The sequence below is a fragment of the Betta splendens genome, chromosome 11, assembly GCF_900634795.4.
Source record: "Betta splendens chromosome 11, fBetSpl5.4, whole genome shotgun sequence".
NCBI classification, from domain to species: Eukaryota; Metazoa; Chordata; class Actinopteri; order Anabantiformes; family Osphronemidae; genus Betta; species Betta splendens.
In genome coordinates this window covers 11098586-11116931 of record NC_040891.2, presented here as the reverse complement: position 1 = coordinate 11116931, position 18346 = coordinate 11098586, and the positions used below count along the sequence as shown (strand labels likewise).

The window sequence follows — 18346 nt, the reverse complement described above, 5'->3', positions numbered from 1 at the left end:
CTGTTTTAAAAAGAAAAAAACACACAGGTGAACTGAGCTGCGATCAGAGACGGGACCAGGCAAGAAACACAACCACAACAGCTGATGACTGTGAAGAAAACAACCGTCAATATTACTCTGAAACATATGAACTTTATTTGTTTTCCAAGAGAAAAATACAAAAAATATAGCATCCTACCATAACATATAGAAACAAGATAAATCTTTGTCACATCTGATAGTGAGTTTAATAATAAACTTCAGGAACGGGAGCACGAAAAAGCACAAAGGCAACAAACCTGTACAAAGCTATAACTAAGTGTAAGAATAAATCAAGAGGGAAAACAAAAAAATGCACATTTGTAAGTTGTGTGATGGCACAAACCTGCACTGGTCTTCAGTGGACTTTCAGCAGTGCTTCTAATCTACCTGTTAAGTAACCTGTGTCTGTAAAAGTGAGTGAAGGTTAAGTGTTTGTGTGCGCCATAAAAAGTCAGATGGTGTCAAACAGCCAGTGTCAGCAGACGATGAATGACCCAAATGTATTCATATAGAACTAGAATTTATTTATTTAATTGCTATTTTCAGCTGCATTAATAACCTTCATAGTTTATAGGAAGGTGAAGGTGAATTCTCAGAATATGAGATAACGATGGATAATAATTACATGATAGTTCATGTCGTGGTGTCGTCTGCAGCTCAAAAGCTGATCCGCTCTTCGTAAAGAGCCAGAACCAGCAGGATGCCCCATCCCAGCAGGAGGCCCACGTTCTGCAGCAGAAACATCAGCCAGGGCCTGTGGTTGCTGACGTGCACCATGGTGGGGAGCTGCACACAGAAGGGGGGGGGGGTGAGAGCCAAGCCGGGCTAACGTCTGCGATCAGCTGGGCAGCCACTCACCATGTCGGCCAGGCCCACGTACAGGAAGAGCCCCGCGGCCACGGCGCCGATCCAGTGCTGCGCCGCGGCGTCCGTGGCCACGCTCAGCGCGATGTACAGGCCCACGAACGACGTCATGGCGCTGGCCACGTTCAGGAGCAGCGCCCGCCGGACCGGCACGCCGCTGTGGAGCAGGATGGCGAAGTCGCCTGGAGGGGAGAGGGGGGGTGAGACGTGCACGGCCAACGGGCGGAGCAGGTGGTGGTGGACTCGTACCCAGCTCGTGGGGCAGCTCGTGGCACAGCACCGCCAGCGACGTGGCCAGGCCCGACCGCCACGACAGCGAGAAGGCGGCGCCCATCGCCAGGCCGTCGGCGAAGTTGTGGATGCCGTCACCGAGCGTGATCATGACGGGAAGCAGACGCTGCTCTGCACAGACGGCACCAAGCGGCGGTTAGTGGCGCCGAGCCGACGCGCTAATTACCACCGTCTGATGAGGTCGCGCGCGCGTGGGGGAGGCGGGTGACTCACGTCTGGTCCGCTTCTTTGACCCCCGTTGTTCCTCCTCGTCTTCATCAGCGACCTGAAATGTTAAAAATAAATATCTTCACTGGTTCCTGCCGCCGCCGCCTGACTCCATGACCTCTTCACGCCTCTCACCAGGTCCGCTTTGGACGCCGTCTGGTCCCTTTGCTTCTTCTCCTGTTGGTACATCTCTAAAACCTTCCCGTGGTCACAGTGATGAGGCTCTGACTCCTCCTGAAAAGAACAGAGCGAGTCAGCGCGCGCTGGAACGCGTGACGAGTCACAGTCAGTCAGTTCGTTCGTTACCGCGTGGTGGTGTTGATCGCGAAGGCTGTTTTTATATGTGACGATGGAGAAAACGGTCTCCATCAGGTAAAAGTAGTAAATCCCAGACATCACAACCAGCATCTTGTAGATGTAATCGGGTATTTCCGGCTGCTCTCGGCCGCCGCCGCCGCCGTCCGCGTGACCGTGCAAACCTAGAAACTGTCCACGGACACAGATGGGTCAGAACCAGTGAGCGCGCGACCCGCGGTGTCGCATGAGCCGGACGAACGTCTCACAGCCGGCAGCAGGTGCAGCAGCGCGTCGCCGGTCAGCGAGCCCACGGCCAGACTGATGCAGAACTGGACACACAGCTGGAACGCGCCGGTGCAGGACGTGCAGAGCAGCAGCACGATGCCGAACATGGACACCAGCGTGATGACGGCGTTGGCGATGGTGGCGTAGACGTACCCTGCAAGCAAGCGCACCGGCGACAGGCCGATTAGAGACGGGCGGGAAAGAGGGGCTCGGCGCCGCTGCGGCCCGGTTCTGGCGTACTCTCAGTCCTGGTGAGTCCGTCCGGCAGCGCGGGCTCGGCGGCGCCGGCGCAGGCTCCGCCCAGGATCTGCTGGACGAAGGCGGGGCTGAGCCGAGCGGCGGCGGCCCGACCCAGACCCGAGGAGCGCTTGTCCACCAGACCGTGGATCCGGAGCAGCTCTTCAGCCGAGAAACAGCGCTGGGTGAGAGGGGAGGAAGGCGATTCACCGTCAGAATGAGCCCAACTGGGTTGGTACATGATGCTCCAGCGTCTCAGTGCGTTCGGTACCTGAGCCCAGGTGCTGTTTTCTCTGACATTGTGATGAGACGACTCATCACTCTGATGCTCATGGTCATGATTTTCCTCCGAGTCGGGTCCAATGTTCAGAGTCCTCATAAAAGTCCTCAATTCTATATAATGAAAAGGAAGTCATGCGTTTCATTCACGATTTGGTTGATGCATCATGTGTTGGTGCAGGGTGTTTACCCTCCACAGTGAAGTTCTCTGAGCCCAGTCGGGCCATGATGTCGTCCAGGAAGAAGCTCTCGTCGGGCAGAGGCCGGCTGACGAAGCAGTCGCCGCGCAGAGCGCGATACAGGACGGAGCCCAACGCGGCCCCAGCGTCCGGCGTCCGCTCTCCTGGTGCGCTGACCTCTGTCATGATGTCACTGGCTGTTACACAGCTCTGGTTGCCATGGAGATAAGCGAGGAGATGAAGTGTGCCGTTAAGTCATAGCGTCGTCTTTTCTCAATAACGCGAGTTAAATACTATCATGATGAAACCTGGATGTAGGACCAGTAGAAAGCATTGGACGATGAAGCAGGAAGCGCCTGTTGCTGGAGTCTGAGACTCACCTCATTCAGGGCTGGTTCGTAGTGTCTATCAAGCTCCTGCAGCAGAACCTCCAAGCCATCAACATCCATGTGTCGGTGGTCCTGACGGGTGATGGAGTCCAGCAGCTGCCGGGCCTCGGCTCCCCACCTCCCCCGGCCGATGGCGCTGCACACCAGCTCCGGAGAGGAGAGGTAGAGCAAGCAGCCGGCGGCGAAGGACGGGAACGTGGGCGCGCTGATGCTGATGTTTCCTCCATCCTGATCCTGAACGTCGATCAGCTGGTGAACGGCTCCTGTCAGATTACACTACGGACCCAGACGTCGGAACAGACACACGCAGATAAAGGTGGGTACAGCATGTGTATGTTACTAATAAAGTCACATCATGACAGTTGTCGTCTGTTTCTAAGTTACACTCATCGTTCATATGAAACAAACTCTAACTGGGTTTTACTAACAGCTTGTTTCATTGTTGTTTCTTTAATTATGACTGAATGGGGTTTATCTCATGACTGGGCCATTTACAATAAAAGCCTTTGTCTCTGCTGAAAACTATCACTAAAGAACTGAAATGACTGCAACAATACTATTAATATAAACCACAGTAATAATAATAATAATATTATCATAAATGAATAAATAAATAAAACAAACATATTTTGAATTCTCTTTTGCAACTTTCTTATTAAATTACACATACATACATTATCACACAATGTTTATTCTCTCTGACCGTAAACCTAAATTCATATATTTATATTTTATACTTTAGTGACACCTGCAGTGTAACTTAAAATTCGACAGGACGTCACACGAGTACAGTGAGTTTATTTTATACACAGCAAAAGTCATCATTACGCATCATTAAGTAATGGCGAATCCATGTGTGCGGGCAACATGAAAGATCAGCTTCATACTTTTAATAATAAATATAAATGACTAAAATAAATAAATAGAGAAATAAATGAAGAAGTTGTGACAAACGCGCTTTTAGGATGTTAGGGATTTGAAAAGCAAAACAATATTCAAATGTTGCGTAAAAACAACATTTAAATAAAGGATGATAAATAAGAAAACTTTGTGAATAAAAGTAGACCCATTCATTTTTAAATCAACTCTTAGGTTAATTGCGCAACCGCTTTTGGACCTCGACCCGCTCCTCCGGCACCCGCAGTTTGCCACCCGGCTCTCGCGCGGCCGTCGAGCTCGCCTAATAAAACTTACCTTTTCACACGACACTGCGCCGCATTGCACACGTTGCTCCAGTGTATTAAAGAGGGAGCGGACGGAGGCTCCGGCCAGAGGATGCTGTCCTGGAGACGCGATGCTGCCGACTGCTTCCTGCGCGGCCGCGGAACCAGAACCAGAACCGAACCGGCCCGAGTGGGCGAACAGGGACAGGAGCAGCAGCGCCGAGACGAACATCTTCAAGCTTCCTTCACCCCACGTCATTTACGCACCAAAGGCTGCTTAGATGAACTAGAGGAGGCGCCGGAGGCTGGAGCAGAACCAGTGTATTTCTACAGACACATGGAACCTCTCAGGGCTCAGCACACAGGTGCTATCAGTTTAAAACCTCTGCAGTTTCACCGGAGCTGGACTCTGGATCGTGATTGGCTGAGACGTGGCTCGTGCCGTCCCGTACCTGTCTATTAAAGCCGTCCATGCACCGTCCATGCATCACATGCAGCAGCTCTCCATCCACACAGTTTGATCTTATCGTAACCACACTAATGTTAATCAGTCATATAGTTTATAACACAACATATTCTCCTATGCTACATAATTTGGTGGCATTTATAAAACGTCCTTGTGGCTGTTTTGTCATATATGTGTGAATTACCAGTCTCTAATCTAAGACTGTGACTGGCGGCTCCCTGTTCTGTGGACCTCGGTTCTGTACCTTGGTGGCCGTTGTTTTGCCCCTGGGCCCCTGCTGTGACACCAGGGTCTGTAACTTGAAACCAAATTATTTAAAAAATGTCCCAAGTTGCATTTTAGTACAGTACATTTCCTTGACACAGGTGAAACATGACTACTTCCTGTAACAGGATCGCTCACAAACACTGCTTGAAAAAACTCTTTTTCTCGTAACGAGTCACAGTTTAGGGGAAATCAAACTAAATGTGGGTCATAAAGGGTGAAAGAGTTTCTTGGATACTGTGTCTTGTAAAGGTTTAAATGCTATGTTTGGGTCATAGTCAATGTACATATTTACAGACTAGTGCTCTTTCACAATAAAAGCACAAATTTACAACTATTTTAGTACAGAGAGTTTTTGGTAGAAGTGAGCAGGTGTTATTTCTTCTTCTCTAAGAGCCCTGCATTCATTGCTTAATTATTTTGCCAAAGATTAAACCACAAACATGCTCACAGGACAAGAAGGGCAAACAAATCTTATGAATGTGCTTTTACACTATGATGAAAACTTGATACGGGACTGGAAGAAATCCAGTGTTTTATATTACAGCTATAATAATCAACAGATTATACATGACACCTTGGTTTTAAGGAAATATAAAACAGTGGTCACACTGTTCTTTGTTATCTTTGTTTATTGTACCATGCAGAAAAGATCTGAGTAACTCTGTGGACGATGGCCTCTTTTACTGACTAAATGCTAACTCAGTATAAATCCCATTTCAACGAGAATACCAGTAAACCTCCACGAAGGACATCTGCATGTGTTTCAACATCTCGACCAGCAGATGGAGCAGCTGCTCTGCTTATTTACAGGAATGTATAGTACTACTGTATGTCACTGTTACACCAAGTACAAGTCATGTTTTTGACCACATACTATACTATGATACTTTTCACCACATATGGTGTGTTTTTGTTAACATACAATACTGAGGCATGTATTTGATGATTTGTTTTCTTATTATGCCATTGTATTTGTAAAAGATGGTAACATCAGACTTTCATGTTTTCATATAGTTGAGGGGTTAAAGCAGTTGTCTTTGTTTTGGGGCAACAGGGTTCAAATCCCACCATGGACATGTTATAATACATCACATACTATAGTGAGACTTGTCTTTCACATCATAATATACTATATGACTGTTTTTTTCAAATTTATTTCTATTAGTGTACTCTATATGTATAGGAGGGAAAGAGCAGGACTCCAGTTTCTAATGTAGCTGAAGGTTTAAAGCACTTGTGCCACCTGAGGAGCAGGGTTTGAATCCCACATGGCACTATTCATAGATATTTTGGACCTCATACAATACTTTACTGAGACATTTCACAATATACATAGTATGTGGGGAATACGCTGTTCTAGTACGGTATGTGGTCAAAAACACAGTACAGTATTTGATGAAAAAAATAGTCAGTGTGTTACATTACTCAGTATTGTTATTTACTGTATCAACATTTCTTACATAGAAGCAAAAGTCCAGTATATTTAATGTTGAGAAATGTACCATTATTATTACATTGACAGATTATTAACCAGGGTTTTGTGTTATCATCATCATCCAAGAGCCAAGGCTCTAAATGGCATAAGAAAAAGGACCAGTCTCCATTCTGTGATGAAATGTAACGTGTTATGGGGTATTTTTTTAAATATATATTGAATTTATCCCTCATGCTCCTTCACACTGTGGCTCTCTGCTGCACTGGAGCCGGCTTGTTTTGACACTGTGGAGCTGTTTTGATGGCCAGCATAACACAAATGAGTACAACAAAAACAAACTTGTCTCAGTGTTTACAGTAAATGGAGGGTCGACTGAGCTGAAACAGAGTATTGTCAACAAATGTCTTAGTTTAGTGTTAGGTTAGATACCTTGAGTTTGCTTTAAGCCTCGAAACCAAGAATTTAAACCTTGCCAATAGTCACTTTGAGTAAAAATCACTGAAGGGCGGGATGTTGACTCGAGTGGCTGCACACACACACACACACATACACACACACACACACACACACACACACACACACACACACACACACACACACACACACACACACACACACACACACACACACACACACACACACACTTGGTCATGACATGGGACTATTGACTTCTGCCCCTGTACAAAACACACACATACACACACATACACACACACTGGCCTGCGACCTGCTCTCACCATTATCACGTCACACTCTGTCTCTGTCAAGCAAACTTGTGAGTAATAGGTAGTGACAACTACTGTACCAATGGCAGGAAACAAATTAAATGTGAAGCTGACATTCATAGTCATATAAACATATATAAAGAAAAAAATGAAATGTGTTTTTTGAACATTCTTTTTACAGGTAGAAACAGCTTTTTATCTTTCAGATTTTATTGAACTGTACTATGATGTTTGTACAGTATACTGTACCACACTATGACCTTTTTTTCAGAACACCTTTAGTACTGTTAATGCAGTTCAACTCAGTACAATAGATGAGTCATGCCAAAGTGAGTTGATCAGAGTGAGTAGCTCACTTTACCTGTAGCTTAGTGGTTGGAGTGTTGGGTTTCGCATTTACAGTAGAATCATAGGTTCAAATCCCACTTTTGGCATGTGCGAGCTGTACTGCCACAACATCAATCTGAAGTCCTTGCATAGTAACAAGCAGCACATTGTAAACTTTTAAAGAAACTTAGTCATTCTTTGCTTAGTGTCTAGCGCTGAAGGTGGTCCAGTGGCAACGCGCATCAAATGCAAACTACCATAAAGCAAAGTTGTAGGTTTAAGTCCCTCTGAAGGTACAGGTAAAAGTGTAAATGTGTGTGTGTGGCGTGTAAAAAGCAAACAAAAACTGAACTAAAATTCATCATTTCCATGAACCTGCATCATTTAATTGTGGATTATCTCTATTGTCAGCACAAAGGTGGAGAAATATTTTTGCCGACTTCATACAATGCGTATGTCTCACATGTGCTGTTTATGTACAGCACACGTATGGACTGGAAGATTGTTTTCACCAAGCGATTCTTACTCGTCACAGTATTTTACCGTGCAGCTTTCGCTTTAAAATCGCAGTATATAATGCCAACACAAAGCTAAAGAGCCTCTTGGACAGTAAATTTCCTCTCACCGAGTTCACTACTTACAGCCATCAGCCTCCCCCTCTCTCCCCCACTATCTTACACACACTCACTGCCTGGCCTCAGCCCTACTTTCTTTCAGAGGCTGATGTTTCCATTACAGAAATAAAAGCATGACGGCTAATCCAGTTATATGTACTCTGGACGACACACACACCCACACGCACTCAAATGCAGGGTTCCTGGACACACACATACACACTCACAAACCTGCTGTAACACAAAAAAGTGAGTACAAAGATGCACATATTGTACAGTATGTCGCAAGATTAGCACACAAACGTGACTACAGACAGAAACACACACGTTCCCACAGGGGGTGTGTGATTGAAACAAGACCCCCTGATGTGAAAAAGTCAAACAGAGCTTTCTGGAGAAAATACCAAACATTTGTCATCCACACATGCACCCAGCACTCCAAAAAATTAACACGCTAGAAGAAATACACAAATTAATACATGTGTACCTGGATGTGGCTGCACATTAAAAATGGCAAAACTAAAGGGACGATTTATTGTAAGACCAAGGCAAACAAACGCCGGTTGACCTCCAGTATCAAGGAACACGAGCGTCCTTTGTGCTGTTTGAGCACAGGGTGGCCTGTAAACACGCAGCGCTGTCAGCTGAAGAGCCGGGCTGCAACAGGATAATGACCTCAAACGTTATAAAACGGCCAAGAGTGGAGGACAGTAAACACTGGACCCCTCTCAGCTGCTGCGATGAATCCTAATTCATGATTCTGCTCAAACACGGAACAAACTGATACTTTTATTTATGTTGTTATGTGAAGCTTAGCTGATGTTTAGCTCCTTAGCATTCATTGATTACACTCTTAATGAGGACACTAGTCCTTCCTATTATCCTCTCTAATTAAAGGACATTTACACCTCTTAATAGCCAGCGTCCTGATAATGACTGGACTGCTGTCCTGTGGGATCAGCGTGTGTGTGTGTGTGTGTGTGTGTGTGTGTGTGTGTGTGTGTGTGTCACTCGGCTACACTCACAGTCAGCATTCGACAACTACATCAATGACGTGATCCTAAAAGACAAAAGTCCACAGATGGTGGAGGATGCAGTGATGGGATGAGTCATCGCACAGGATGTTCCCACAGGAGTGATATATGTATTTTATTTCTCTCTGAAACAAACTGACTGCATTTGTTATAGACGTTAGCATTCTGACTTTACATTCGATGTCGGGACTTAAATCTTGTTACTGTTGTTTAGCTTTTGTTCACGCTGCCCCCATGTGGTGGGAACGTGGCCTACTGCAGGTTTAAAGCAGCGAGGGAGCGTCATTACTGATGTGCACCTTCGTTTTCAACATCCACACTGCTCATCATTTGTCCAGACACTGCAGATTTCCCCCCTCTGCTGTGCTGGAGACATTTTAAATGCTCACTGCTCGTTCTGAATTAACTCAACAGGGTGTGTTGTACAGTAACGTGTGCTTCAATCCCTGGAGGAGGTGAGTAACTTCGCCTAGTGGGAGCACGATTTGCATAATACATGTAGTTTGTGCAAATCTGCATGTATTTAGGATTTCTTATGGAACCTCTTTCATTTAGAGTTTCTCGTGGATCATCCGAGTGGAAAAATACTGCCGAGCAGGTCCGCGTGTGCATATAGATGCTTTTCTCCTTTGAAATTGTGGGAATCTGTTGAGAATCCTCCACAAGAAACCCACACAGAGACACACATGTCGGTCAAATGTTAATGATTTTATATCTTGTGGGTTTACGTTTCGTGGTTATGGAATTCTCCATCCTCGCAGATGGACAAAAAGCTGACTGAGACAGATGAAAATGGGAGACAGGAGGCGAGAACAAATGGTAATGACAAAGAGAGAGGGAATTAAAAAAAGTACTTAAAATAATAACCATGTCATGGCCTGATTGGTTTGGTTTCCCCATATTTAACTCAGTGGACTGGGAAATAGGAGCAAGACAGAGGGCGATGGTGGCTGGGTACAGAGAGGGGAGAGGAAAGGAAGAAAGGAAGTGAATCATCGGGTATTTGATGAAATACGTCGTGAGAGACCAGACTGTGCTCAGGAAAAGGTTGTATTTACTGTGAAGGTAGAGAACGAGTGTGATGGTTTAAATAATTCCACAGGTCCTCGAAATCCAATGCTTCTTTCTATTAATAAATGATAACACTTGAGATAACTCTTTGATTAAAAATACAAGTTTCCTAAAAGAATGTTGGCCTTTAATGATTTCTGTAATAATTCTTGTTAGGTTTTAGTGTGATGAAGCTTTTTCAGAGGTTATGAAATTGAATCTATTATTAACACTGAGCTGATCTCTCTTCCTTTAAGCAGTGGAGCTAAAAGTGCTCCTCAAAGCTGCAGGTCCATAAAGAAAATGCTTAGAGTGCAAACACTGAAACATGAACTTTGATTCGATGCTCCTGATGCATGGGTGTGTGTGTGTGTGTGTGTGTGTGTGTGTGTGTGTGTGTGTGTGTGTGTGTGTGTCTCAGCACTCTGATTTCACGCCTCCAGCAGGCTCCTGAGCTCGCAACGATCGGCAGAGACGAGCGAGAAAGAAAGCAGACTTTGTGTGATTTCAGAGATTATGGAACTCAAAACAGCCGCAGGAGAGTTTAAACCCGAGTCGCTGCCGACAGGTTGAAGTCAGAATGTCTGAATTAAAAAGCACAAACCTCTCCTGGCACTTGTCACAGCATGAAGATATTTGTCTTACACAGATTTAGTCGTCAGGTTTGGTGAATTTAAAGTTGTCACTTGCTGGTGTAAATCTAGTGAACCTTCTCTCCTCCACACAGTAATAAATATCAGCACCAGTGAAACCAAGGACCCAGACCACAGATCCAGTTATTTCAGGTCATTACTGACTCAGGTGCTGTTACTCTCAGCTCTTCCTGATCTACGTAGGTCCATGTTCTGTTTATTACTGTAAGCCAAGGCTGGTCTTAATCTACAATGTCCCAGTTGTCAGTAATTGGTGGAGTAGAAGTAACAGGTCGTTAGTCCATCTCATTATTTTCTACCCTCGGTTTGTGGAACCACAATAACATCATGGTTGTGTTTGTGCTCCTGCCTCCTCAAGGTCTTTTATGAATTTACTGAAGGTTGCGCTGAGTCGCTCTCTGCTCAAATGTGCTGACTCTCGTCTTCCCGTGGATCTAACAGTTTGTGATGGACTGTGTGTGAACGTCCTGGTACCGTTTCTTACCCGATCAACAGTCTAGTGCTGCGCCCCCTCGTCTGTGTCGTCCGTCCATTTCTGAGGATCACAGCCACAGCACAACTCATCCACTATTGGGAAACATGTTAATCAAACACACGAGGACTCTGAACCCAAGCACGAGTTGTTGTTATAAAGGGGTCGATTCTTCGTGAACTACAGTAGAAGCTGTTTTCTCCTGCACAAGCGGGTAAGTTGACAAGCATTTGTTTGACTTCATGCACATGTTCCTGTTTTCTATTATGTTTCCTTGGCACAGAGTTAATTCCTGGCTTTTTATCCAGCTGTGACAACCCTGGAAACTGTGTTTGTTTTGATTTTTTTCAGACGTGACACTTCAGTCATGATGAGAAGCGCCGTGGTGTTTTGCTTGGCTGTCAGCTTTGCCGTGTTTGGATTTGGTGAGTAAAAAAAAAAAAGGAGGCTGAAGAAGCAACCCTCTATTAATGCTTCGCCTTCTTTCTCCCCTGAAGAGCACAGCCAAGTGGGGCTAAGTCAGGGAGATTACATGTTTCGCAAAGAGCAAACATATCAGCATGAGGGAGCATTTCGCCTGATAAGTGCGCCGCCGCCGTGGCGCGTCCTCCACTTCTCACTACGCGGAGCGATAAATATTCATTCATAATATTTTTTGTGGTTTTTCAGGACGAGCAATCTTTTCTGTGCGCAGCTTTTTGCTTTTGGTTTGTTGGCAAGCTTTGAACGCACGTGTGAAAAACAACACATCAGACGTGTTTCTGCTCAAAACGCAACAGGAAACACACAAGAACTAGTAAATAAATTTAGGTCCACATTTAACAGCTATGATGAAGCGATTGATGCATTTTTATGAGAAACCAGACACAATAAAATCAAAGACTTTAATGTATTAAAGTATGAAAAACATGAAAAACTATATTAAGATATGCACATTATTTAAGGAAGAGATCCTGCAGTGGTGTATTTTAGCCCTCGCCTTATAAATAGTTTGACATTTGGCAGATGTACTTTCTTGCAGGAACAGAGAGGTGAGATCATAATCATTAGCAAATTCTGTACAATAAATATCAACCAAGTTTAGGAGGAAGGAGCTGGTCCCCCTCCATCCGAAGGTTACAGCATCCACCCACCAGCTCCTCTAAAGCTCATGATTAACACACCACGATTCTTCTGTGTTTAATCAATACAAGAAGAGAAAAAACTCCCATTACGACTTATTTACATTCTTACTGTTTGCTTTGTGTTGAACTGAAGTGGAGGCGTTGCCGATATCTGCAGTGAAATGAGGTAAATGAGGCTAATTGCCCATCCATGGGTCTTTGCAGGCCTGTCGCTGCAGTGCTACTCCTGCCCTGAAGGCTCCAGCAGCTGTGACGTGAAGCAGCAGTGCAGCCAAGGCGAAGACGCCTGCCTCAAGCTCAAAAGTGATGGTAGGAGCCAGAAAACACCAAAAACATTATGAAGATTTTTAGATGTCAGAGGAGAGGGTTTTGGCTGTCGTGGGTATTAATAAAGGGCGTTTTCCCTCAGGCCTGGTCTACACTGAATGCATCAGATACACGGACTGCAGCTTCAGCCCGCTGGCCGTCAGATACGCCTTGCCTAAGTTCACCTACACCTGCTGCCAGACAAACCTCTGCAATGGGAAAAGTTTCTTTGAGGGTTTGTTCGGTTAATTCGGAGGTAAAGAAATAAAGCAAGAAACTACAGCTTTAAGATCAGATTTGAATTTGTTGACTCTGTTTTTGTCCGGGAAATGTGTATTTATATACATCAACACAAAAGAAAAAGTTGATGTACTGGAGAACGTTGAACCAGATAAAACTAGTGTTGTTGTTCTCACAGCAGTCAAATAATAGGATGTTGTTCACTGTAGAGTAAGCATAGAAAAAAGATAAATTAATAATAATAAAAATATCTTAATTTCACACATTTATTATGCCTACAAGACTGGAAAAAAATCTGAGATAAAGCAAAACAGACAAAGAGGTCACTGACATGATGCTCTTTAGCCCGGTCCACTCAGATCTGGGTTTGCCTGCTGGACTGAGAGCTCCAGACCTGCTGCAGCATGTGCTGTAATTAAAAGCCCCCAACTCTATTGTTCCCAGTCTTAATATTTGCTGTGTGAAATAATAACACACACAGTACAGCGCTCGTGGGGTCAGTGACCGTACGCACAGAGTCTGAGGATTTCAAACTGACGAGGCTGAGCCGTCGGTGTGCATCCAAACGTGATGGTATTATATGCAAACTGTGTGTGTGTGTGTGTGTGTGTGTCTGTGCGTGTGTGTGCGTGTGTGTGTGTGTGAATCCTACAACCCGGACCAGGTGGCTAGATAATTAAAATCGTTTCTCACCCTTGATTTTACACCGGAGTCTCAGCGCAAGCCAAGCAGCACGGGAGGAAAAGACCAGGTGTGTGTGAGAACGGGTGGAATCACTAATCCTGCGGTGATGTAACGATGTCTGAGCGAGAACCAGGAGAACAAACTCCACGAACGAGGCGAAGCGTCCTCGCGACTGCGATTTAAACGCACTTCACATGTTGAACATTTAATTCCGGAAGTAAAAGTTCACGGATGCGCGCGTTTCATCCATAATCGGACAGAATATCGGGTGTTTTTTGTTTTTTTTTTGAAAGGCAGAAGCTTGTTTTTAATTAAGAGCAGGTGTCGGAACAAGAGGACGCCTCTGTGAATAATCGGAGCCCGGCATTTCTAGCTTTTCTGGTGCGGGAGCTGCGTGTTTCAACCCGCACCTCTGCCCTCGTCTTCCTCCCTCCGTCCGACTCCCTTTAAACGCGCGCCGCCGTGGAAGCGCTCCGCTTGTGAGTGTGACGCGACTGTCGGCGCGTGGTGTGTGTTGTGCCTGCGCTCTGGCTTGAGAGGAGACGACAGTCCACCCACAGCTGACTGTTCCTGTCATTAATGCGACCAATTAAACTTGATTCCAGCACTTTCTGTAAATAACTCAGAACGTGTGCTTGTTTATTTCACATCCTGTCTAATAGCTCGTCCTTTACGCTGCTGCTTCATTAACATGTTAATGTGGACGACACACACACACACACACACACACACACACACACACACACACACACACACACACACACACACACACACATCAAAGTTCGGAGCTGCGGATCTGTTGATCTGACATCCGGTTCTGATGCGTGGATGCTCCAGTTTGTTTCTCCGTCACTGCTCCTCCAAACAGTTCTGTTCCGCCGCTTTGTGACCGTGTCATTTCGCTAATGAAGGCAGCAACTGGTTTGATTCTCTCTCCCTGTTGCTGTTGCACCGTTGCACAGCAGACTATCACCATGGAAACCAGACCTGTGGAGAGCTTTGTATAATTTTTGTGTATTTCTTATATATAATCTCCTCTAATCCTGCACCAATTAGTTTCAGACCAGGACACAGAAGAGGAGCGGTTTCCTCTTCCTCGCTCTGGCTTCTTCCCTTCACGCTTCTCTCTCTGCCTTCAGTTTCTCCAAATCTATCTCCCTCTGACTCTCAATCATAATGTTTTCTGAATTATGTCCCTCCAGCTTCCATCCTGCTTCACACAGGCACACAGATGTACAATCATAGATCGGTGCCCATTAATTTAGCTTCTTATTAATCCACTTTGCTCAAAGAAACGCCCAATTAGCCTCATTAGCTCTTTTCTTCTTTCTAGCCCGTTATTGCTTTGTCTGCTATTACTCTGTTGATTCCACTTATACCACAACTACTACAGTAGAACTACCATTTAAATTCCAGCTAAATTAACTAAGGAGAAGCACAGGAACTGAACGTGTGGATGTTTTTCACCCTCACCCAGACACTGGGTTGGTGGATTCCTCCTCTCCACTCGCCCCCCCGCCTCTCTCTCTCCTCGCTCTCTTGGAGGCCCTCAGGCATGTGTGTGTCACAGATCCCATGGGGTGTGCGTCTCCTGGGTCTGCAACATCCCCACACAGGGAGGACACAACCATATGGACGCGGCACACACACGTGCACTCATTGTCCCAGTCGGGGGTACAGACTCAGATCTGAGGGGATGAGAGAGGCTCAGCGGGGCTGCGAGGGAATAAGAGTGTACCTCTGGGGCGCACACACACACACACACACACACACACACACACACACACACACACACACACACACACACACACACACACACACCACAGTGCAGCTCAACTTTAACCACTGTGAAGTGATATGTGCAGACAGAGACGCACACACAAAACTTCACAAAGCAGTTTTTCCAACATTTTATATTATTTACGTTTGCTGTTTCGTCACCGCCCACAAACTATTTACATTTTCAAAGCTGTGAGCGTCACTGTGGAGGAACAGTGTTCATCTACATATAATCTGTTTGGCATTAACATAATCCTGGTTTCCTAGCGTTGACGCTGTGCTAACAACCCGCCCAGACTCACTATAGGAGGAACCGAGACACATCATCTAACTGGTGCCTCTCTGTTAACGTTCAGGACATTTCAACATCCAACATATACAGAGAGTAGATTTACACACTGATGTTTTGTTACCTGATAAATTGTTGATCTCGGGGAATCTGTGTTGATGAAGTGGTTTTACTGCAGGAAAACGTTTCAGCGGCTCAACTCAGATTCACACTCCCGACAGCCTGGAACCGAGTGTTAATTCTCAGCAATGCCAAGGCTGTCTGCTAGATTTAAAGCAAGAGTTTTACGAGTATGATAATTAAATTGGATTAAACACTGCATGGCTTTTTTTCTTTTGGTTTGAATTGCTCTGAGTGTTTCCTTTGCTCCATCGCCCTCCCTCACACAGACAGATTACCTCTTTGTCCTGATATGTAATGACCACTCAAGCATACGGACTCAAAAGAGCTGGGGTCAAGAGGGAAAAAGGGGGCAGGGGCGTGTGTGTGTGTGTGTGTGTGTGTGTGTGTGAGGAACATACATGGCTTTCCCTCAGTGAACACGGCCAAACCCGAGGATCTGTGTGACGTAGCGGATGGAGCGGATGGAGCGGTCAGCTCCGAGCTCAGTTCGGCTCCGTGGCCCCTTGATGGAACAGGAGCGGATGCGGGAGTCGCGTCAGCTGAACCGTGAGATGACATGTCATGTTTGCTGGTGCAACTGCAGCCACGTATTAACAATGAAACCCCACAAAATAAACAAACAGGAGTTATGAAATGTGTTGGTTTTTTTATAGTGCAGTAAAACCCTTGCTGGAGGTCGGTGAAGCTTGTTACTGCAACTGAAGCTTCAGCTAACAATAAAAACAGCAAATCACTGAATGAAGTGTAGGTTAAAACTATAATCTATCTGCTATTTTTGTTATTGCCCTGGATCTGAATATGACACGATCCTTGTTTGACTGAGCTCAGACACAGGTTTAGTCTTTTTGTGTGTAATTCAAGCATCAGTGCCTTAGATTCTACAAACACGTACGTCCTGGGTCGCATTGTGAAATATCTCTGTTTCTTCCACGTGTCTGACAACAAAGAAGAAGACAGAGGTGACGTCCTAGCGTGACACACACACCCTCCCCTGGTCCCCATATGGAGCCTCTCCTGAGAGAAAAAGCTATCAGGGAGGCGTGTATGTGTGTTTTTTATGTGTAGGAGCAGCAGCGAGGCCGGTGCACCAGTCTGGAAATAGGGGACACATTAATCTTATTTGTCATAACCTGTCCCTTGAGACGCCGGGACCCCCCCTCGTTCCCCGCGCCCCAAAACCCAGGCAGCCACCCACACACACACACACACACACACACACACACACACACACACACACACACACACACACACACACACGCACGCACACGCACACACACACACACACACACACACACACACACACACACACACACACACACACACACACACGCTGACCCCCTCCTGTGTGCTATCGGTATCTGCGACGGACAGAGAGAGAGTGAGGCTAATTACATGTGAGTGCTAAGACGGTGGAAACAAGACAAAGAGCACTCTGGAGTATATCTGTGTGTGTGTGTGTGTGTGTGTGCGCTTTTGTTTGGGTTATAATATCATTCGCTGCGTGTCCTTCCCTGCACGTCATTAGTCCCCGTTGGTGTCCGAACTTTGTGTCCGTCTCATTATGTGTGTCTGGACAGGACAAAGAGACATTATGCAGGTCTCCGTCCCGTCTCCTCCTCTGCATTTTGTTACAGTCGTGGTGAAAATGTCGGCGCTACTGTATGAAAACCAGGTTCTGGGCTTTTGTGGGATTCTGGTTCCAGACTCCATGCGGGTCGACGCTGCCAGAACAACCTTTTATTGATACCTCTGGTTCCTATAGTGTGTGAATGATCAACCCAGAGGCTTCACTCGACACAAGCTGTCAGTCACAGTCACACAAAATGATTACGCACTACGTGAACCGCACACGGAAGCCATGAAACAAAGAGGAAGTGGAGGCGTGTCTCCCGTGACTGACCGAGCAAACACCTGTGACTGCTGCAGCTCACAACACGTTCAGCATCCAGTCAACAGATGGACGTACACAGCCAATAAACATCATCTGTAATAAATAATAAATGGTCTCCTACTTTACATTATTAAATGAAAGCCCTGCACTTGCTCTGACGGCGACTCAGCCGTGGTGCCGTTCTGTAAGTGTTTATTGCCTTGCTGCATATGTTCGCTTTATGTGATATTCCTGTTGATAATGTTATTGTTTCACTCTGTTACAAACATAAAGTGTTTTATTGTGCCATCCTTGACACTTTGTGCACTAATATTACATGTCTGCCTTTTATGAAGCCATATAAACGAAACACAGGAATTGTATTTTAGTCATTTAAAGTTATGAAGCCACAGAAGGAGTTTTGGTTTGGAGATATCTCGACTTCACGCTCATATGATGTGAATTTTATGTGTTGCTCGTTGAAAAACTGCATTTTCAAAAATTCAACAGCAGAGACGGGATCCGTGTGCTGTAATCCGTGGTATTAACTGGTAACAAAACTCTCCCTGAGAGGCTGCAGGAGGAGCCGACGCGTCCCCTAAACAGAGGTGTGGGAGATTCTGCAGGTTCTGCTGGGTGTCACCATCACCGCTCTGATGAAAGCCAAGCTGTCGCC

The 18346-nt window shown here is 45.7% G+C and overlaps 2 protein-coding genes across 3 annotated transcripts; one reads left to right on the top strand and one right to left on the bottom strand.

Moving 5' to 3' along the window:
• Positions 1 to 112: 112 nt before the first annotated feature.
• LOC114866230 (zinc transporter ZIP4-like) lies at positions 113 to 10495 on the bottom strand. Of its 2 annotated transcripts, XM_029167953.3 has the most exons (12): positions 4244 to 10495; positions 3041 to 3325; positions 2672 to 2870; positions 2474 to 2595; positions 2206 to 2383; positions 1947 to 2119; positions 1690 to 1869; positions 1519 to 1617; positions 1390 to 1441; positions 1135 to 1287; positions 880 to 1067; positions 113 to 807 (listed from the first exon to the last, which is right to left on the bottom strand). In XM_029167953.3, exons 1-12 carry the CDS (start codon positions 4469 to 4471, stop codon positions 679 to 681), a joined length of 1986 nt encoding a protein of 661 aa, XP_029023786.1. In that variant the 5' UTR covers positions 4472 to 10495; the 3' UTR covers positions 113 to 678. The 2 variants fall into 2 exon arrangements, with proteins under 2 accessions (XP_029023786.1, XP_029023784.1); XM_029167951.3 differs by having other exon boundaries at positions 2206 to 2595.
• Positions 10496 to 11386: 891 nt separating this feature from the next.
• LOC114866051 (CD59 glycoprotein-like) lies at positions 11387 to 12981 on the top strand. Its single transcript, XM_029167651.2, has 4 exons — positions 11387 to 11469; positions 11607 to 11680; positions 12584 to 12688; positions 12789 to 12981. Exons 2-4 carry the CDS (start codon positions 11623 to 11625, stop codon positions 12932 to 12934), a joined length of 309 nt encoding a protein of 102 aa, XP_029023484.1. The 5' UTR covers positions 11387 to 11469; positions 11607 to 11622; the 3' UTR covers positions 12935 to 12981.
• The last annotated feature ends 5365 nt before the right edge of the window (positions 12982 to 18346 follow it).

Bases quoted from the DNA above. Each gene is read 5' to 3' on its own strand.
- LOC114866230 (XM_029167951.3), bottom strand. From the start codon at position 4,471: ATGACGTGGGGTGAAGGAAGCTTGAAGATGTTCGTCTCGGCGCTGCTG. The intron at 3,326-4,243 runs GTAAGTTTTATT...CTGGGTCCGTAG, and splicing joins GCGCAGTGTCGTGTGAAAAG to TGTAATCTGACAGGAGCCGT. The intron at 808-879 runs GTGAGTGGCTGC...TTCTGTGTGCAG, and splicing joins ACGTGGGCCTGGCCGACATG to CTCCCCACCATGGTGCACGT.
- LOC114866051 (XM_029167651.2), top strand. From the start codon at position 11,623: ATGATGAGAAGCGCCGTGGTGTTTTGCTTGGCTGTCAGCTTTGCCGTG. The intron at 11,681-12,583 runs GTGAGTAAAAAA...GGGTCTTTGCAG, and splicing joins CTTTGCCGTGTTTGGATTTG to GCCTGTCGCTGCAGTGCTAC. The intron at 12,689-12,788 runs GTAGGAGCCAGA...GTTTTCCCTCAG, and splicing joins CCTCAAGCTCAAAAGTGATG to GCCTGGTCTACACTGAATGC.